This window comes from Chlorocebus sabaeus, chromosome 17 (genome assembly GCF_047675955.1).
Source record: "Chlorocebus sabaeus isolate Y175 chromosome 17, mChlSab1.0.hap1, whole genome shotgun sequence".
NCBI classification, from domain to species: domain Eukaryota; kingdom Metazoa; phylum Chordata; class Mammalia; order Primates; family Cercopithecidae; genus Chlorocebus; species Chlorocebus sabaeus.
In genome coordinates this window covers 31,713,624-31,731,103 of record NC_132920.1, presented here as the reverse complement: position 1 = coordinate 31,731,103, position 17,480 = coordinate 31,713,624, and the positions used below count along the sequence as shown (strand labels likewise).

Sequence of the window (17,480 nt, the reverse complement as noted above, 5' to 3'; positions counted from 1 at the left end):
TGGCCTCAGGTGATCCGCCCACCTCGGTCTCCCAAAGCACTGGGATTACAGGTGTGAGCCACCGGCCCCAGCTCATTCAAGTTTTAAACATTATCGAGAGCTTGTGATATGTCAGACACAATAGCATGGGTCACTTTATTCTCATTTTTAGAGAAAAGCCTCACAGAGGCTGAGTGATTTGTCAAAGTGACAAAGCTTATAGTGGTGAAGAATGTTGGTTCATGGTATTCCTTGCTCTTCATGAAATCTGTCATGGGCCTGGGTACCTTGTTTGGACATGTGTTTCTGTCCTGCCTGCATTCCTTGAGGTTAAGGCTGTCTTATACAGTTGGACTGCCACTTGGTGCATGAAACCATCTGCTGTAGTGGACACACTATAGCGTTGTTGATGGATTGTTCATATGGCCAAATCCTTGCTGCCCTTCCCTCAAGACCTGTCTCTCCTTCCCAAACCCAGGAAAAAATTCACCCAAATAAAAATTAAGCTGACTTGATCTGGAGGAGGAGGGTAATTTATTTAATTTGTTGACTCTGGCTTACAATTTTGTCTTTTGTTTCCATATCTGGGTCATTAGAAGCCCCTTCAATCCCATCACCCCTTTTCCCTTCAAATCAGGGCAACTGAGAAATAGCTTTCTTGGCTGGGGGGCCTGTTGGCTTTTCCTTTTCTCTCGCTTTTTCCTCATACATCAGGATCCTGGTTGAGATGGAAAGAGGCACAGGGATCAGGGAACACTCCTCTCAAGGGAATAAATCATAGGGTGCTAGGAAAGGCTAGAAGGGGATGGGGATGTGAGGATGGAAATGGGAGGAGGAAGAGCAGGGGTTGGAGTTTCTGGGGACCAGGACTATGGAAAGGGATGGGGTCAGGACCTTGGAAGGGTCCCTCTAAGGATGGAAGAACGGATGATGAGCAACGTGTAGAAAAGTTGAGACTGGGGACAAGGATAGGGATCGGGGAGGAGAAAGCAGGTAAGTACAGGGGAGGTTGGAACTTGACACTCACATTTTTAGAATGGCAGATCTCTTGCCCAGCATCATCCTGAGAAAGTCAGGGTAGCTGAACGTCTCCCCGGAGCCACTGGACACCTCTCCAATTAATTTCTTTAGCTCTAGGTGAGTCTTGGGGACCCCAAGTTTCTCCAGCATTCGCTTCAGGGACATGATATCTGGGGGCAGAGGATGGGGATGGAGAGAAGGTAGGGAGATCCTCTCTCTCTTCTTCCGCTTCCACATCCCCATTCTCCTTCCTCCCACTCTGGCAGGTGGGCCCCCTCCCAAATCATGAGGAATGGAGCAAGTAGGAGAGACCTCTGTCTTCTTAGGCCTGCACACCCCACCCTCCCCCCCCGCCCCAAATCACCCGTTTCTCACCAATATCGCCATTTCCATTAAGGTCAAACTCCATGTATTTCTCTGGGTGAGGGGAGAGAGCAGAGGGGATCAGCGCTGACTGGAGGGTTTTCAGCAGGAGATTGAGGAAGGGGTTGCCAACCAACTGCTAGGTGGAGGACTCAACGTGGAAGGAGAAGGGGCAGGCAGAGGAAGTGGGGTTGGGGAGTCGAGGGGCCCTGCTAGGGTGTAAGGAGCTAGAGGGGATGCTGCGAGAGGCCGGCCCGGGAAAGGGACCGCAGTGTGGCAGGAGGGCAATAAAGGCAGGTTCCCCTCTAGCTACCACAAAAGTAAACTTTGTGTCTCTGCTGTTCCTGCCCTGTTCTTGTGGAAATCCTAACCCTCCTACCCCCAGCTCCGCCTCCACCTCCTACAGTTTCCCCCTCACCTTTGAAGCCTTCCAGTTTGGAGGGCAGATCCTCATCACTGCTGTATTTGGGATCATCTAGAAATTGCTATGGAGGGGAAAATAAGAGCCAGGGTAGGCCCTCCCCATGCATGCCCCATCCCCCAGGCTCTGCCCCCTTAGTTCTTCCTTCTACCTTGTTGATCTCATCCAGCCTCTCTTCCTGCTGGGCCTTCAGCAGTCCGAAAGCTTTTCCTCCTGTCGGGGGGAAAAGATTAATCAGCCTTCATCCCTCCCTTCCTCTCTTTACCCTGACAACAGCCCAGGGACATCACAGTTGGCCTGCCTAGGCCAGCTGACTGCCCTCCTAGCCCACAGCCCAGGTCTGTCCATCTCCTTCCTCCAATCTAACGCCGCTGCCTATCCCACTCTCCCTACCCTGTAAATCCCTGGTTTGGCTCATAGCTCAGCAGATGCTGGTAGAGGTGGGGAGACAGACCAAACTGGAGGCCTCTGTCTGCAGGCTCTCCTTCTCTCCCACTAGTCTTCTCAGAAGCCTTCCTCCCAAGCTTCCCCTTTCCCCTCATTCCTTCCTCCTCTGCCTCCCAGACCTCACTTCCCCATCAGGTTCTGCTGACATTAGCGCCCCAGGAAGGAGGGGGAGCCCGGCATAAAATGCAGATTAGAAAATAACATTCTCCCAAATTCCTCTTAAATGAGAGCCCGGTGTGTGCATGAAACAAATATTTTGATAAGCCACTGGAGGTGTGCAGGAAGGGCAGGAAGACATCAGAGACATTTATTCTCAGGAACTGCTCTTTTTGAACAGGTCCAAGGTTTGGGTAGTGGTAAGACCTTGCATTTTGTCAGGTTTCATGAGTCTGGACAGGCAGGTGTAGATAGGAAGACAAGGAAGGGCTGGCTGAATTTTTCTGCTCTGTAGGTGACAGAAGAATCTGAAGTCTGCTGGCAGCTCCAGGAGGGCGACAAGATGGGTACAGGGTTTAGAAAGGAAGAGAAACTTGCTCCCAGCCTGTCAGCTCCAAGGAGGCCCTTAAAAATATGGAAATCTCTAACAAAGCATTTTAATTTGTTTATTTTAGTATGTGCAATGTAACCCTCTCATCTCCTTTGAAATCTTTAGTAAAATCTACAGAGATCAGGAATTTAAGAGTTTAAGTAGATTCTTTGGAGGAACTGAAAGTAGTACTTAAAGAAACAGTGTTTGTGAACAGAAGAGCCAGGGAGTGAGGCTGACATCAGGTTTCCGCACTGCATGTGCATGCATGCATGCAGGCATATTTGTGTGATGGGGGTGCTGGTCACTGTGGGTTCAACAGAGTGGATGATAGCCTCTGACACATGCCTCCCTAGGCATAACCTTTATCCCCTCTGCCACTCTGTTTGGCCAGTCACTTCTTGGGGAGGTGAGGACAGCACATTTCCCTCATTGAGATTTCCTTGTCCAAACTCCCTGCCCAGGGCTCCATCTACCCTGCTCTGGCATTAATGAAGACACCTTTCCTTCTCCCTTCCCCCAACATATTTCCTTTTCTGTAGCTGGGAGTTTTCACTTCTCACTGCTCTCTCCCTGACCCAAGCCAGATAGGAGAGATGCTGGAGTGGACTCTGGCTGCCCCTTCTTCTTCTTTTTTTTTTGAGATGGAGTCTTGCTCTGTCGCCCAGGCGGGAGTGCAATGGTGCAATCTCGGCTCACTGCAACCTCTGCCTCCTGGGTTCAAGTGATTCTCCTGCCTCAGTCTCCTGAGTAGCTGGGACTACAGGTGCACACCACCACGCCCAGCTAATTTTTGTATTTTTAGTAGAGACGGGGTTTCACCATGTTGGCCAGGATGGTCTTTATCTCTTGACCTTGTGATCTGCCCGCCTCAGCCTCCGAAAGTGCTGGAATTACAGGCGTGAGCCACCGCACCCGGCCGGACTCTGGCTTCTTGACGTCCCTTTATTGCAGCTGCATTCTCCTGCTGCAGAGAGCTGCAACCCTGTACTCCCACTGTTCTCAGTGCCTGCTGGGAAGATCTCAGTTTTTCATTCATACATTCACTCAACAGATATTTACTGAATGCTTACTATATGCCAGGCATTCTTCTAGGCCCAGAGAATCCAACAAACGAAAACTCTTGTCGTCATGGTTGATCTAATTGGGGAAGGCAGACAATATAAATAAATAAGTATATTAAAGGCACTAGGTGGCCAGGTGCAGTGGCTCACGCCTGTAATCACAGCACTTTGGGAGGCTGAGGCAGGTGGATCATGAGGTCAGGAGTTGGAGACCAGCCTGACCAACATGGTGAAACCTCATCTCTACTAAAAATAAAAAAATTAGCAGGGCCTGGTGGTGTGTGCCTTTAATCCCAGTTACTCAGGAGGCTGACGCAGGAGAATTGCTTGAATCCGGGAAGCGGAGGTTGCAGTGAGCTGAGATCGCGCCATTGTACTCCAGCCTGGGCAACAGAGCGAGAGTCGGTCTCAAAAAAAAAAAAAAGGTGCTAGGTTCCTATGGAGGAAAACAAAGTAGGGAAGAGGGGACATAGGAGTATTGCCGATGGTTTCCGGTTTTTTTGTTTTTGTTTTTGTTTTTGAAACGGAGTCTCGCTCTGTTGCCCAGGCTGGAGTGCAATAGCGCAATCTCAGCTCACTGTAAACTCAGCCTCCTAAGTTCAAGTGATTCTCCTGCCTCAGCCTTCCGAGTAGCTGGGATTACAGCCACCTGCCATCATGCCTGGCTAATTTTCATATTTTTATAGAGGCGGGGTTTCACCATGTTGAGCAGGCTGGTCTTGAACTCCTGACCTCAGGTGATCCACCCACCTTGGACTCCCAAAGTGAGATGGAATCTCGCTCTGTTGCCCAGGCTGGAGTGCAGTGGCACAATCTCAGGTCACTGCAACCTCTGCTTCCTAGGTTCAACCGATTCTTCTGCCTCAGCCTCCTGAATAGCTGGGATTACAGGTGATCACCACCACACCAGGCTATTTATTTATTTATTTTTTTGAGATGGAGTCTGGCTCTGTTGCCTAGGCTGGAGTGTAGTGGCGCGATCTCAGCTCACTACAAGCTCCGCCTCCAGGGTTCACGCCCTCTTCCTGCCTCAGCCTCCGAAGTAGCTGGGACTACAGGTGCCCGCCACTATGCCTGGGTAATTTTTTGTATTTTTAGTAGAGATGGGGTTTCACCATGTTAGCCAGGATGATCTCGATCTCCTGACCTCGTGATCTGCCCGCCTTGGCCTCCCAAAGTGTTGGGATTACAGGCATGAGCCACTGCACCCGGCCTTTTCTTTTTTTTGTTTTTTGAGACGGAATCTCGCTCTGTCACCAAGGCTGGAGTGCAGTGGCAATCTCAGCTCACTGCAAGCTCCACCTCCTGGGTTCACGCCATTCTCCTGCCTCAGGCTCCCAAGTAGCTGGGACTACAGGTGCCTGCTACCATGCCCGGTTAATTTGTTTTTGTATTTTTAGTAGAGACAGGGTTTCACCGTGTTAGCCAGGATGGTCTTGATCTCCTGACCTTGTGATTAACCCACCTCGGCCTCCCAAAGTGCTGGGATTACAGGTGTGAGCCACTGCACCAAGCCCAAAATACATATTTTTTTATTATAACAGTATCACAATGGGAGAAGAGTATTTCAGGTGGAGGGAACAGCAAGTTCAAAGGCCCTGACGTGAGAGTAGTGTGGATATCTGGAGTGTTCATGGAGTGTCAGGGAGGCCTGTGCTGCTGAAGCCAGGTGAGAAGGAGGTCACTTTGGGTAGGGCCTTGTGAAGACTCTGGCTTTTATTCTGAGTGAGGCTGCCTCCCAGACTGGTCTTTCCATTAAGAATGGCTTGACAGACTACTAGGATGAGACAGTGCTTAGATGCTCAGAAAAGCTGCCTGGGATAGAGAAACTGACAGCTGCTCTGACTGTGGGACAAAAATGAAGACTAGACCGGGCGCGGTGGCTCACCCCTGTAATCCCAGCACTTTGGGAGGCTGAGGCAGGCGGATCACCTGAGGTCGGGAGTTTGAAATCAGCCCGACCAACATGGAGACACCCCGTTTCTACTAAATATACAAAATTATCCAGGCATGGTGGTGCATGCCTGTAATCCCAGCTACTTGGGAGGCTGAGGCAGGAGAATCACTTGAACCTGGGAGGCGGAGATTGCAGTGAGCCAAGATCATGCCATTGCACTACAGCCTGGGCAATAAGCAAAACTCCATCTAAAAAAAAAAAAAAAAAAGTGAAGACTGAAGGGTATATAGAAGGACAAGCGTGTGGAGAAGGAAACTCAGGGCCTAAACACAGATGAGGGGAAAAGAATAGACATGCAGGCTGGGCGCGGTGGCTCACGCCTGAAATCCCAGCACTTTGGGAGGCTGAGACAGGCGGATCATGAGGTCAGGAGATCGAGACCATCCTGGCTAACACGGTGAAACCCCGTCTCTACTAAAAAAAAAAAAAAAAAAAAAAAAAAAAATTAGCCAGGTGTGGTGGCGGACGCCTGTGGTCCAAGCTACACAGTAGGCTGAGGCAGGAGAATGGCGTGAACCCCGGGGGGTGGAGATTGCAGTGAGCCGAGATCGCGCCACTGCACTCCAGCCTGGGGGACAGAGCGAGACTCCATCTCAAAAAAAAAAAAAAAAAAAAAAAGAATAGATACGCAAGAAGATACTGGGCTCAGAAAGTGATACCCCAAAGACTGGTGCTTTAAAATGCTGAGAGGCCTTAGAAGCTGCCTTAGAATCAAGGTCCTACCACAGTTTCTGGAATTTCCTTATCTGACTGAAAAAACTTCTTTGCAAAATAAATGCAATTGTCTTAAGACCTCCTGCCTAGAGATCTTGTCAAATAACCAGATCAACTACCAGAGAGAAGATATTGGGAGTCATCATCATCCCTAGATAGACTTTTCTTCTCTTTTGTTCTTTTTGAGGCAGAGTCTTGTTCTGTTGCCCAGCCTGGAGTGCAGTGGTGTGGTCATGGCTCACTGCAGCCTCAACCTCCCAGGATCAAGTGATCCTCCCACCCTAGCCTCCTGAGTAGCTGGGACTACAGGCATGTGCTACCACGCCTTAGGTTTTTTTCTTTTTGAGATGGAGTCTCTCTCTGTCGCCCAGGCTGGAGTACAGTGACATGATCTCGGCTCACTGCAACCTCCTCCTCCTGGGTTCAAGCAATTCTCCTGCCTCAGCCTCCAAAGTAGCTGGGTGCCCGCCACCACACCCAGCTAATTTTTGTATTTTTTAGTAGAGATGGAGTTTCATCATGTTGGCCATGGCTGATCTTGAACTCCTGACCTCAGGTGATCCACCTGTCTTGGCCTCCCAAAGTGCTGGGATTACAGACATGAGCCACTGCACCCAGCCATGGTGACTAATTATTATTATTATTTTTGAGACAGAGTCTCACACTGTTGCCCAGGCTGGTGTGCAGTAGCGCCATCTCTGCTCACTGCAACCTCTGCCTTCCGGGTTCAAGTGATACCCCTGCCTCAGCCTCCCGAGTAACTAGGATTACAAGCGCCCACTACCACGCCCACCTTTTTTATTTTTTCTTTTTTTGAGACGGAGTCTCTCTGTGTCCCCCAGGCTGGAGTGCAGTGGAGCGATCTCTGCTCACTGCAAGCTCAGCCTCCGGAATAGCTGGGACTACAGGCGCCCGCCACCACGCCTGGCTAATTTTTTGTATTTTTAGTAGAGATGGGGTTTCACCGTGTTAGCCAGGCTGGTCTCAAACTCTTGACCTTGTGATCTGCCCACCTCAGCCTCCCAAAGTGCTGGGATTACAGGCGTGAGCCACCGCCACAGCCTTTTTTTTTTTTTTTTTTTTTGAGATGGAGTCTCGCTTTGTCCCCCAGGCTGGAGTGAAGTGGCGTGATCTTGGCTCACTGCAACCTCCGCCTCCTGGGTTCAAGAGATTCTCCCGCTTCAGCCTCCCGAGTAGCTGGGACTACAGACGCGCGCCACCAAGCGCAGCTAATTTTTTTGTGTTTTTAGTAGAGACAAGGTTTCGCCATGTTGGCCAGGATGGTCTGGATTTCTTGACCTCGTGATCCGCCCTCCTTGGCCTCCCAAAGTGTTGGGATTACAGGCGTAAGCCACCGTGCCTGGCTTTTTTTTTTTCTTAAATATAGAGATGAGGGGTCATAATATACAGACATTCTGACCCTAATGTTAGCACAACGGGGATGCGGATGGTCAGAATCTGGAGAATTTCAGGAATAGAGCAGTGAGCCAAATTGCAGTCTGGTTTATGCTTCATTTTAACTGTATTTCCGCCCAGACCCCCGCATGCAATTCTTGTCAATCTTGGGACAGTTTCAATTTACTCTATTGAAAGTTTTTATTAATATTTTGATAACTGGAATTCGATGCAATTTTTTTTTTTTTTTGAGATGGAGTCTTGCTCTGTCACCCAGGCTGAAGTATAATGGCACGATCTCCGCTCACTGCAACCTCTGCCTCCCAGGTTCAAGCAATTTTCCGGCCTCAGCCTCCCAAGCAGTTAGGATTACAGGTGCCCGCCACCATGCCCAGCTAATGTTTTGTATTTTTTGTAGAGACAGGGTTTCGCTGTGTTGGCCAGGCTGCTCCGGAACTCCTGACCTCGGATGATCCACCCACCTCGGCCTCCCAAAGTGCTGGGAGTAGGCGTGAACCACTGCGCCTGGCCGATTTGTGTGTATGTGTGTGTGTGTGTTTTTTTTGAGACGGAGTCTCACTCTGTCGCCCAGGCTGGAGTGCAGTGGTGCGATCTCTGCTCACTGCAAGCTCCGCCCCCCAGGTTCACGCCATTCTCCTGCCTCAGCCTCTCGTGCAGCCACCGCGCCCGGCCGATTTGTTTTTATATGTATGTTTTAAAAATTTTATGCTTTATTAGAATGCCACAGGGATCTGTGGCACAAAATAACTAAGAACCACTGCTGTAACCTCTCTCTCCCCTCATCCCTTTGAGCCTGGGGGTGGCAATATCCCCTGCAGTTCCCTTACATTGTAACACTCCCACCTTTGTGTGTGTGTGTTTTTTGTTTTGTTTTGAGATGGGGCTTCACCGTGTTATCCAGAATGGCCTTGATCTCCTGACCTCGTGATCTGCCCGCCTCGGCCTCCCAAAGTGCTGGGATTACAGGCATGAGCCACCGCGCCAGGCCCCACCTTTGTAAAGAAACTGTTTTCCCCAGATTATCAAAATGTGTGGGTGCTGTTTCCTGTTGGGACCCTGACTGATATAGTGTGCTTGTATGTGTATGTAGGGAATGCAGGAGTGGGAGAGGCTGGGAGGAAATGGATCTCTGCAGCTCTATTTCTTTCTTTTCCTTTTCTTTCTTATTTTATTTATTTATTTTTTGGAGACAGGGTCTCACTCTTTCATGATCACAGCTCACAGCAGCCTCAGCCTCCTACAGGCGTGCACCACCATGCCTAGATAATTTTTTTATTTTTTGTAGAGACAGGGGTCTTGCTGTGTTGCCCAGGTTGGTCTGGAACTCCTGGCCTCAAACAAGCCTCCCACTTCAACTGACAAAAGTTCTGGGATTATAGGCATGATCCACCATGCCCAGCATCTGTTTCTCATTCTAGATGAACAAAAGGGCATCCTGGTGTATGCACCAAACTTTGAAGCTTGGTTAATGAGAGGGCTCTTCCTGAGGCGAGAAAACAAGTCAGGATTTTGAGGCTGCAAGGTGCAGCCCTGTACAATGATGACCAACTCACCAAGGTTGCCGTTGTCATAATTCTTTTCTAAAAATTCTCCCTGTAGAGCTTTGAAAGGAATGTGGCAGCTTTCTTTGTTTCTTTCCTTTTTTTTATTTTTATTTTTTGAGATGGAGTCTCACTCTGTCACCAGTCTGGAGTGCAGTGGCACTATCTCGGCTCACTGCAACCTCCGCCTCCCAGGTTCAAGCGATTCTCCTGCCTCAGCCTCCCAAGTAGCTGGGACTACAGGTGTGCACCACCATGCCCAGCTGATTTTTGTATTTTTAGGAAAAACAGCATTTCACCATGTTGGCCAGGATGGTCTCGATCTCTTGACCTCATGATCCACCCGTCCTCGGCCTCCCAAAGTGCTGGGATTATAGGCATAAGCCACCACGCCCGGCCGTCAGCAGCTTATTTCTAAATCTCCCCACTTGTCTCCTGGAAACTATAGAGTGCAGTAAAGAGAATGGAAACACACAAGCACACACTGTATTTTCTGTAAAGTTAGGAGACAGAAAACCTACAAACTCCCAATTACGTTCATGTGTGACTAAATTCCAAGAAGGGCAGATAGTCCACAGTGGTACCTCAGGGAAGGGCAGGGAGGGAGGAGGTGTCCTAGGGACCACACAGAAAATATTCCTTCCTTGGAGGAAAGGCGTCATGCTGAGGGAAAAGCTGTGAGCAAGCTGACTGAGCAGAGGCAAGTACTACTGGGAAAGCTGGAGGGAGAATGTTTTAGAAACTGCCCAAAGGGACTGGGAGAAGTGATCATGCCTGTAATCCCAGCACTTTGGGAGGCCGAGATGGGAGGATCACTTGAGGCCAGGAGTTCATGACCAGCCTGGGCAATAGAGCAAGACTCCACTTCTACGGAAAATAAAGGTAAAAAAGAGCAACACAATTTACCGACAAACGATATGCCAGAAATATATTGCCAAAAGCAGATGACAATTTTTGCCCAAATTTTCTTTTCTTTTCTTTTCTTTTTTTTTTTTTTTTTTTTGAGATGGAGTCTCATTCTGTCACCCAGGCTGGAGTGCAGTGGTGCAATCTTGGTTCACTGCAACCTCTACCTTTCCGGTTTAAGCAGTTCTGCCTCAGCCTCCTGCGTGGCTAGGATTACAGGCGCGCGCCACCATCCCTGGCTAAGTTTTGTATTTTTAGTAGAAACAGGGTTTTACCATGTTGGTCAGGCTGGTCTTAAACTCCTGACTTCGTGATCCGCCCACTTTGGCCTCCCAAAGTGTTGGGATTACAGGTGTGAGCCACCACGCCTGGCTTCTTTGTTTTTTTTGAGACTGAGTTTCACTCTGTCATCCAGGCTGGAGTGCCATGGCACGAACTCTGTCGTCCAGGCTGGCGTGCAGTGGCACTATCTCAGCTCACTGCAACCTCTGTCCCCTGGGTTTAAGTGATTCCTGCCTCCACCTCCCAAGTAGCTGGGATTCCAGGTGCCTGCCACGATTCCCAGCTAATTTTTGTTATTTTTAGTAGAGGTGGGGTTTTGCCATGTTGGCCAGGCTGGTCTCGAGTTCCTGGCTTCAAGTAATCCACCCGCCTTGGCCTCCGAAAGTGCTAGGATTACAGGTGTGAGCCACAGCGCCCAGCCTTAGGTTTTCATTATGAATTGAAAATCAACAAAACTTAGCATTTTGGTAATGTAGGAAGACCAGACATCAGAAATACAAGTACTCGGAGAAGAGATGGCAGATAACAGGAGGAAAGGTATACCAGAAAAGTACAAAGCTGTTTCAAAAATGAATACTAAATTTCATGAGTGAAGAGAGACACATAATATATATTCCTAATTTAAAAAATCACAACTGGGTGCGGTGGCTCACGCCTATAATCCCAGCACTTTGGGAGACTGAGGTGGGTGGATCACTTGAAGTCAGAAGTTTGAGACCAGCCTGGCTAACATGGTGAAACCCCATCTCTACTAAAAACACAAAACATTATCTGGGTATGGTGGCAGGTACCTGTAATCCCAACTATTTGGGAGGCTGAGGCAGGAGAATCACTTGAACCCATGAGGCAGAGGTTGCAGAGAGCTGAGATCGTGCCACTGCACTCTAGCCTGGGTGACAGAGCGAGACTCCATCTCAAAAAAAAAAAAAAAAAAAAAAAAAAAATCACAAACAATTGTTGTAAAATGTTTTGTTATTTAAAAAATCTGAGGATGGGTGCGGTGGCTCATGCCTGTAATCCCAGCACTTTGGGAGGCCGAGGTGGGTGGATCACCTGAGGTCAGGAGTTTGAGACCAACCTGACCAACGTGGAGAAACCCCGTCTCTACTAAAAAAAATACAAAATTAGGCCAGGCACGGTGGCTCATGCCTGTAATCCCAGCACTTTGGGAGGCCAAGGCGGGTGGATCACGAGGCCAGGAGATCGAGACCATCCTGACTAACAGTGAAACCCCATCTCTACTAAAAAATACAAAAAATTAGCCAGGCGTAGTGGCGGGCGCCTGTAGTACCCAGCTACTCAGGAGGCTGAGGCAGGAGAATGACGAGAACTAATAGGTGGTGCTTGTAGTGAGCTGAGATCGCGCCACTGCACTCCAGTCTGGGTGACAGAGCAAGACTCTGTCTCAAAAAAAAAAAAAAAAAAAATTAACTGGGCATGGTGGTGCATGCCTGTAATCCCAGCTACTTGGGAGGCTGAGGCAGGAGAATCACTTGAACCCAGGAGGCAGAGGTTGTGGTGAGCCGAGATTGCGCCATTGCACTCCAGCCTGGGCAACAAGAGAGAAACTACATCTCAAAAAAAAAAAAAAAAAAAAAAATCTGAATGGTTATTTTTCATAAATAGCTTTTAGAAATGTGTGAAATGTGTGGTTTTTTTTTTTTGGAAGAGACAGGGTCTCACTCTGTTGCCCAGGCTGGAATGCAGTGGTGTGATCACAGCTCACTGCATCACCGCATCCATATACTCCTGGGCTCAAGTTATTCTCCCACCTCAGCCTCTGGAATTGCTGGGACTGCAGGCATGTGCCACCCTGCCTGGCTAATTTTTAATTGTTTTGTAGAGAAGGCAGCTCACTATGTTACCCAGGCTGCTCTCAAACTCCTCGCCTCAAGTGATCCTCCTGCCTCGGCTTCCCAAAGTGCTGGGAATTACAGGGTTGAGCCATCACGCCTGACTGTGAAAAGCTTTCATTATGTTGATTGAGATGGTAATACAGATTTTTCTCTTCATCTCTTAATGCAGTAAATTGTATCAATAGAACTAGGAATTGCATGAATAGTGAATTGCTTTCCTGGGATAAAGACTACTTGGTTATGTTATTTTACATTATTTAGTCAATAGTGGTTTAGGTTTGCTAATATTTATTATTTATTTTTTAAGTAATTTTTTTTTTCAGAGACCAGATCTCTTTAGGTTATCCAGGCTGGTCTCAAACTTCTGGCCTCAAGTAATACTCCCACTTTGGTCTCCCCAGTAGCTGGGATTACAGCGTGAGCCACTGTGCCTAGTTTGCCAATTTTTTTTTTTTTGAGATGGAGTTTCACTCTTGTTGCCCAGGCTGGAGTGCAATGGTGTGATCTTGACTCACCATAACCTCTGCCTCCTGACCTCAAGCGATTCTCCTGCCTCAGCCTCCTGAGTAGCTGGGATTACAGGCATGTGCCACCATGCCTGGCTAATTTTTTGTATTTTTAGTAGAGACAGGGTTTCTCCCTGTTGGCCAGGCTGGTCTCAAACTCCCAACCTCAGGGATTACAGGTGTGAGGCACTGTGCCTGGTGCTAATATTTTTTATTGTGTTCTTCTTTTCTTCTTCATCCTGTTTTTCTTCTTTTTCTCTTTCTCCTCTTCTCCATTTTGTATCTATGTTCACAAACAAAACTGCTTTATGATTTTCCTTTCTCTCAAAAGCCTGTTTTTTGCACCAAGGTTACATTAATTTGACGAAACACGTTGAGAAACTTTTCCTGTTTTCTGATCTCTAGAATAATTTTCATATGATAAAAACTGTTTTGAAGGTTTCATAGCTATCTGGACCTGGTGACTTTTTTGGTGGTTAAAGTTTTGTTTTCTTGGCCGCCGCAGTGGCTCACGCCTATAATCCCCGCACTTTGGGAGGCTGAGGCAGGCGGGTCAAAAGGTCAGGAGATCGAGACCATCCTGGCTAACACGGTGAAACCCCGTCTGTACTAAAAATACAAAAAATTAGTGGGCATGCTGGCACATGCCTGTAGTCCTAGCTACTTGGGAGGCTGAGGCAGGAGAATCACTTGAACCCCAGAGGCGGAGGTTGCAGTTAGCTGAGATTGTGCCACTGCAGTCCAGCTTGGGCAACAGAGCAAGACTCTGCCAAAAAAAAAAAAAAAAAAAAGCAAACAAACAAAAAAAACAGGAGTGCGTGGTTCAATGCCTGTAATTCCAGCACTTTAGGAGGCTGAGGCAGGCGGATCACGAGGTCAGGAGATCAAGATCATCCTGGTTAATACGGTGAAACCCCATCTCTACTAAAAAATACAAAAAATTAGCTGGGTGTGGTGGTGGGCCCCTGTAGTCCCAGCTATTTGGGAGGCTGAGGCAGGAGAATGGCATGAACTCGGGAGGCGGAGCTTGCAGTGAGCCGAGATCACACATATTTGCTTTCCTTCTCTCTCTCTCTCTCTCTCTCTCTCTCTCTCTCTCTCTCTCTCTCTCTCCCCTTACTTCTTTTGTTTTTTTTTTTTTTTGAGACAGTGTCTCCCTCTGTTGTCCGAGCTGGGGTGCAGTAGTGCGAACATGGCTCATTGCAGCCTCGACCTCCTAGGCTCAAGTGATCCTCCCACCCCAGCTTCCTACGTAGCTGAGACTACAGATGTGTGCCACACAGGCTAATTTTATTTTATTTTATTTTATTTTTTGTAGAGATGAGGTTTTGCCATGTTTCCCAAGCTGGTTTCAAACTCCTGGGCTCAAGTGATTCTCTTGCCTCAACCTCCCAATGTGCTGGCATTACAGGTGTGAGCCACTGAGCCCAGCTGGTCATATAGTTTTCTAGAAAATTATTCATCTTAGCTGGGTGTGGTGGCCATGCCTGTAGTCCCAGTCCCAACTATTTGGGAGGCTGAGGTGGGAGGATCACTTAAGGCTAAGAGTTTGAGTCCAGCCTGGACAACATAGTGAGACCCTGTCTCTAAAAAAACAAAAACAAAAACAAAAAAAAACAGAAAAGAAAATTATTCATCTTATCAAACTTTGCAATGTAAATATCCACTACATCTGGGATTATATTTCCATTAAATTACTCATTTTGTGTGTGCGCCCTCTCTCACCTTTTTCTGCTTAAGCAGTTTAGTCAGAGGCTTATTAATATTAGTAGTCTCTCTAAATATATATTTTCTGGACTATTGTTCCTTTGTTTTCTGTTTCATTAATTTTTGAAATTATCTTTGTTATGTTCTTTCTTAATTTTGGGGGTACTTCTATTCCTTCCTTCCCTTCCTTCCCTTCCTTCCCTTCCTTCCCTTCCTCCCTCCCTCCCTCCCTTCCTCCCTCCCTTCCTCCCTCCCTTCCTCCCTCTCCTTCCTCCCTCTCCTTCCTTCCCCCTTCCTTCCCCCTTCCCTTCCCTTCCCTCCCCTCCCCTCCCCTCCCCTCCCCTCCCCTTCCCTCCCCTTCCCTTCCCTTCCCTTCCCTTCCCTTCCCTTCCCTTCCCTTCCCTTCTTTCCTTTCCTTTCCCCAGCTGATTGGGCTGAATCTTTTTCTCATTTCTTGACATGTTTGTTCAACTCACTGATTTTTAAACTTTTGTAATATGCATATATTTTTCCTTCTATAAATATTTGCTATTTTAAAAACCTGAGGCTGGGCGTGGTGGCTCATGCCTGTAATCCCAGCACTTCGGGAGGCCAAGGCTGGCGGATCACTTGAGGTTGGCAGTTCAAGACCAGCCTGGCTAACACGGAGAAATCCCGTCTCTACAAAAAATACAAAATTAGTTGAGTGTGGTGGCGCATGCCTGTAATCCCAGCTACTTGGGAGGCTGAGGGAGGAGAATCGCTTGAACCTGGGAGGTGGAGGTTACGGTGAGCCAAGATCATGCCATTGTACTCGAGCCTGGGCAACAAGAGAGAAACTCAGTCTCAAAAAAAAAAAAAAAATCTGAATGGCTATTTATCATAAACAACTTTTATGAAATTATTATTATTAATATTTAACTAAAGAGACTGTGTCTCAGTGGCTCACGCCTGTAATCCCAGCACTTTGGGAGGCTGAGGTGGGTGGATCACAAGGTCAGGAGTTCGAGACCAGCCTGACCAACATGGTGAAACCCTGTGTATACCAAAATACAAAAATTAGGTGTGGTGGTACACGCCTGTAATGCCAGCTACTCAGGAGGCTGAGGCAGGAGAATCTCTTGAACCAAGGAGGCAGAGGTTGCAGTGAGCCGAGATTGCACCATTGCACTCCCACCTGGGCAACAGAGCAAGACTCCGTCTCAAAGCAGAAAAAAAAAAAAAAAAAGAGGGTCTCGAGGGTCTCACTCTGTAGCCCAGGCTGGAGTGCAGTGGTGCAATCACTCCTGAGTGTTAGCTATGCTCGCAGTTTCATAGACATAGTTTTCACTCTTCGTCAGTGAAAAATATTTTATTCTTTTTTTTTTTTTTTTTTTTTTTTTGAGACGGAGTCTCATTCTGTCGCCCAGGCTGGAGAGCAGTGGCGTGATCTTGGCTCACTGCAAGCTCCGCCTTCCGGGTTCATGCCATTCTCCTGCCTCAGCCTCCCAAGTAGCCGGGACTACAGGCGCCCACCACCACGCCTGGCTAATTTTTTTATTTTTAGTATAGACGGTGTTTCACCGTATGGTCTCAATCTTCTGACCTCATGATCTGCCCGTCCTGGCCTCCCAAAGTGCTGGGATTACAGGCGTGAGCCACCACGCCTGGCCTATTCTATTTTTTTGAGACAGAGTCTTGCTCTGTTGCCCAGCTTGGAGTGCAGCAGCATGATATCCCCTTACTGCAACCTCCGCCTCCAGGGTTCAAGCAATTCTCCTGTCTCAGCCTCCCTAGTAGCTGGGATTACAGGCACCTGCCACCACACCCAGCTAATTTTTGTATTTTTAGTAGAGACGAGGTTTCAGCATGTTGGCCAGGCTGGTCTTGAAATTCTGATCACCCACCTCGGCTTCCTAAAGTGCTGGGATTATAGGCTTGACTTACCGCACCCGGTGTCTTTAATAATTTTTTTTGCCTGCTTAATATATAGTTTCTGAGAGATGTGAGTCTTCCTCTAATATTGTACGTTACTTTTCTGTCGCTGCTGCACAAACTTTATTTTCATTTTTATTGTTATTATTATTTTGTGAGATAGAGTCTTACTCTGTCGCCCAGACTAGAGTGCAGTGGCGTGATTTCGGCCCACTGCAACTTCCGCCTCCCAGGTTCAAGCGATTCTCCTCCTGAGTAGCTGGGATTACAGGTGCACGCCATCATGCCTGGCTAATTTTTGTATTTTTAATAATATTTATATTTTAGTATATTTAGTAATTTTGTATTTTCACCATGTTGGTCAGGCTGATCTCGAACTCCTGACCTCATGATCCACCCTCCTCGGCCTCCTAAAGTGTTGGGATTACAGGTGGTAGCCATTGTGCCCGGCCTAAACTTCTTCTTCTTTTTTTTTTCTTTTTAAGCATCCTTGTGCAGAGACTCCAAGGGCAAACAAGAGTAGTGCCAACCAGCCTGGCAGAGCTAAGGCAGGCCTCAACTGTGGCCCCTGGAGGGAAGAGGTGACTAGTCACTAGCCTTCCTTCATTCTCTCACCCAGAGAGAAATGGGGAAGGAAGAGAAATGGAGTAAAGGAATGAGGTATGCTGATGGGGAGGGATGGGAAGGGAAAACATGGAGACTGATGGGGAGGCAGAAAGCGAGGCAAAGAGAGATGGAGGAAGAGAGAGAGAGAGAGAGAGAGAGAAACGGAGAGGCAGACCAGACACGGCAACTCACACCTGTAATCCCAGCACTTTGGGAGGCTGAGGCAGGTGGATCACTTGAGGCCAGGAGTTCAAGACCAGCCTGGCCAACATGGCG

At 48.0% G+C, this 17,480-nt stretch overlaps 1 protein-coding gene across 1 annotated transcript; it reads right to left on the bottom strand.

Moving 5' to 3' along the window:
* Nucleotides 1-496: 496 nt before the first annotated feature.
* On the bottom strand, nucleotides 497-2,310 carry AIF1 (allograft inflammatory factor 1). The gene is made up of 6 exons (XM_038005855.2): nucleotides 2,177-2,310; nucleotides 1,935-1,996; nucleotides 1,781-1,847; nucleotides 1,375-1,416; nucleotides 1,007-1,169; nucleotides 497-697 (listed from the first exon to the last, which is right to left on the bottom strand). Exons 1-6 carry the CDS (start codon nucleotides 2,199-2,201, stop codon nucleotides 613-615), a joined length of 444 nt encoding a protein of 147 aa, XP_037861783.1. The 5' UTR covers nucleotides 2,202-2,310; the 3' UTR covers nucleotides 497-612.
* Nucleotides 2,311-17,480: the final 15,170 nt, after the last annotated feature.

Coding starts and splice junctions, on each gene's coding strand:
- AIF1 (XM_038005855.2), bottom strand. CDS start 2,201: ATGAGCCAAACCAGGGATTTACAGG. Junction 1,997..2,176: donor CCAAACCAGGGATTTACAGG/GTAGGGAGAGTG, acceptor TCCCCCCGACAG/GAGGAAAAGCTTTCGGACTG. Junction 698..1,006: donor AGATCTGCCATTCTAAAAAT/GTGAGTGTCAAG, acceptor CATCTCAACCAG/GATCCTGATGTATGAGGAAA.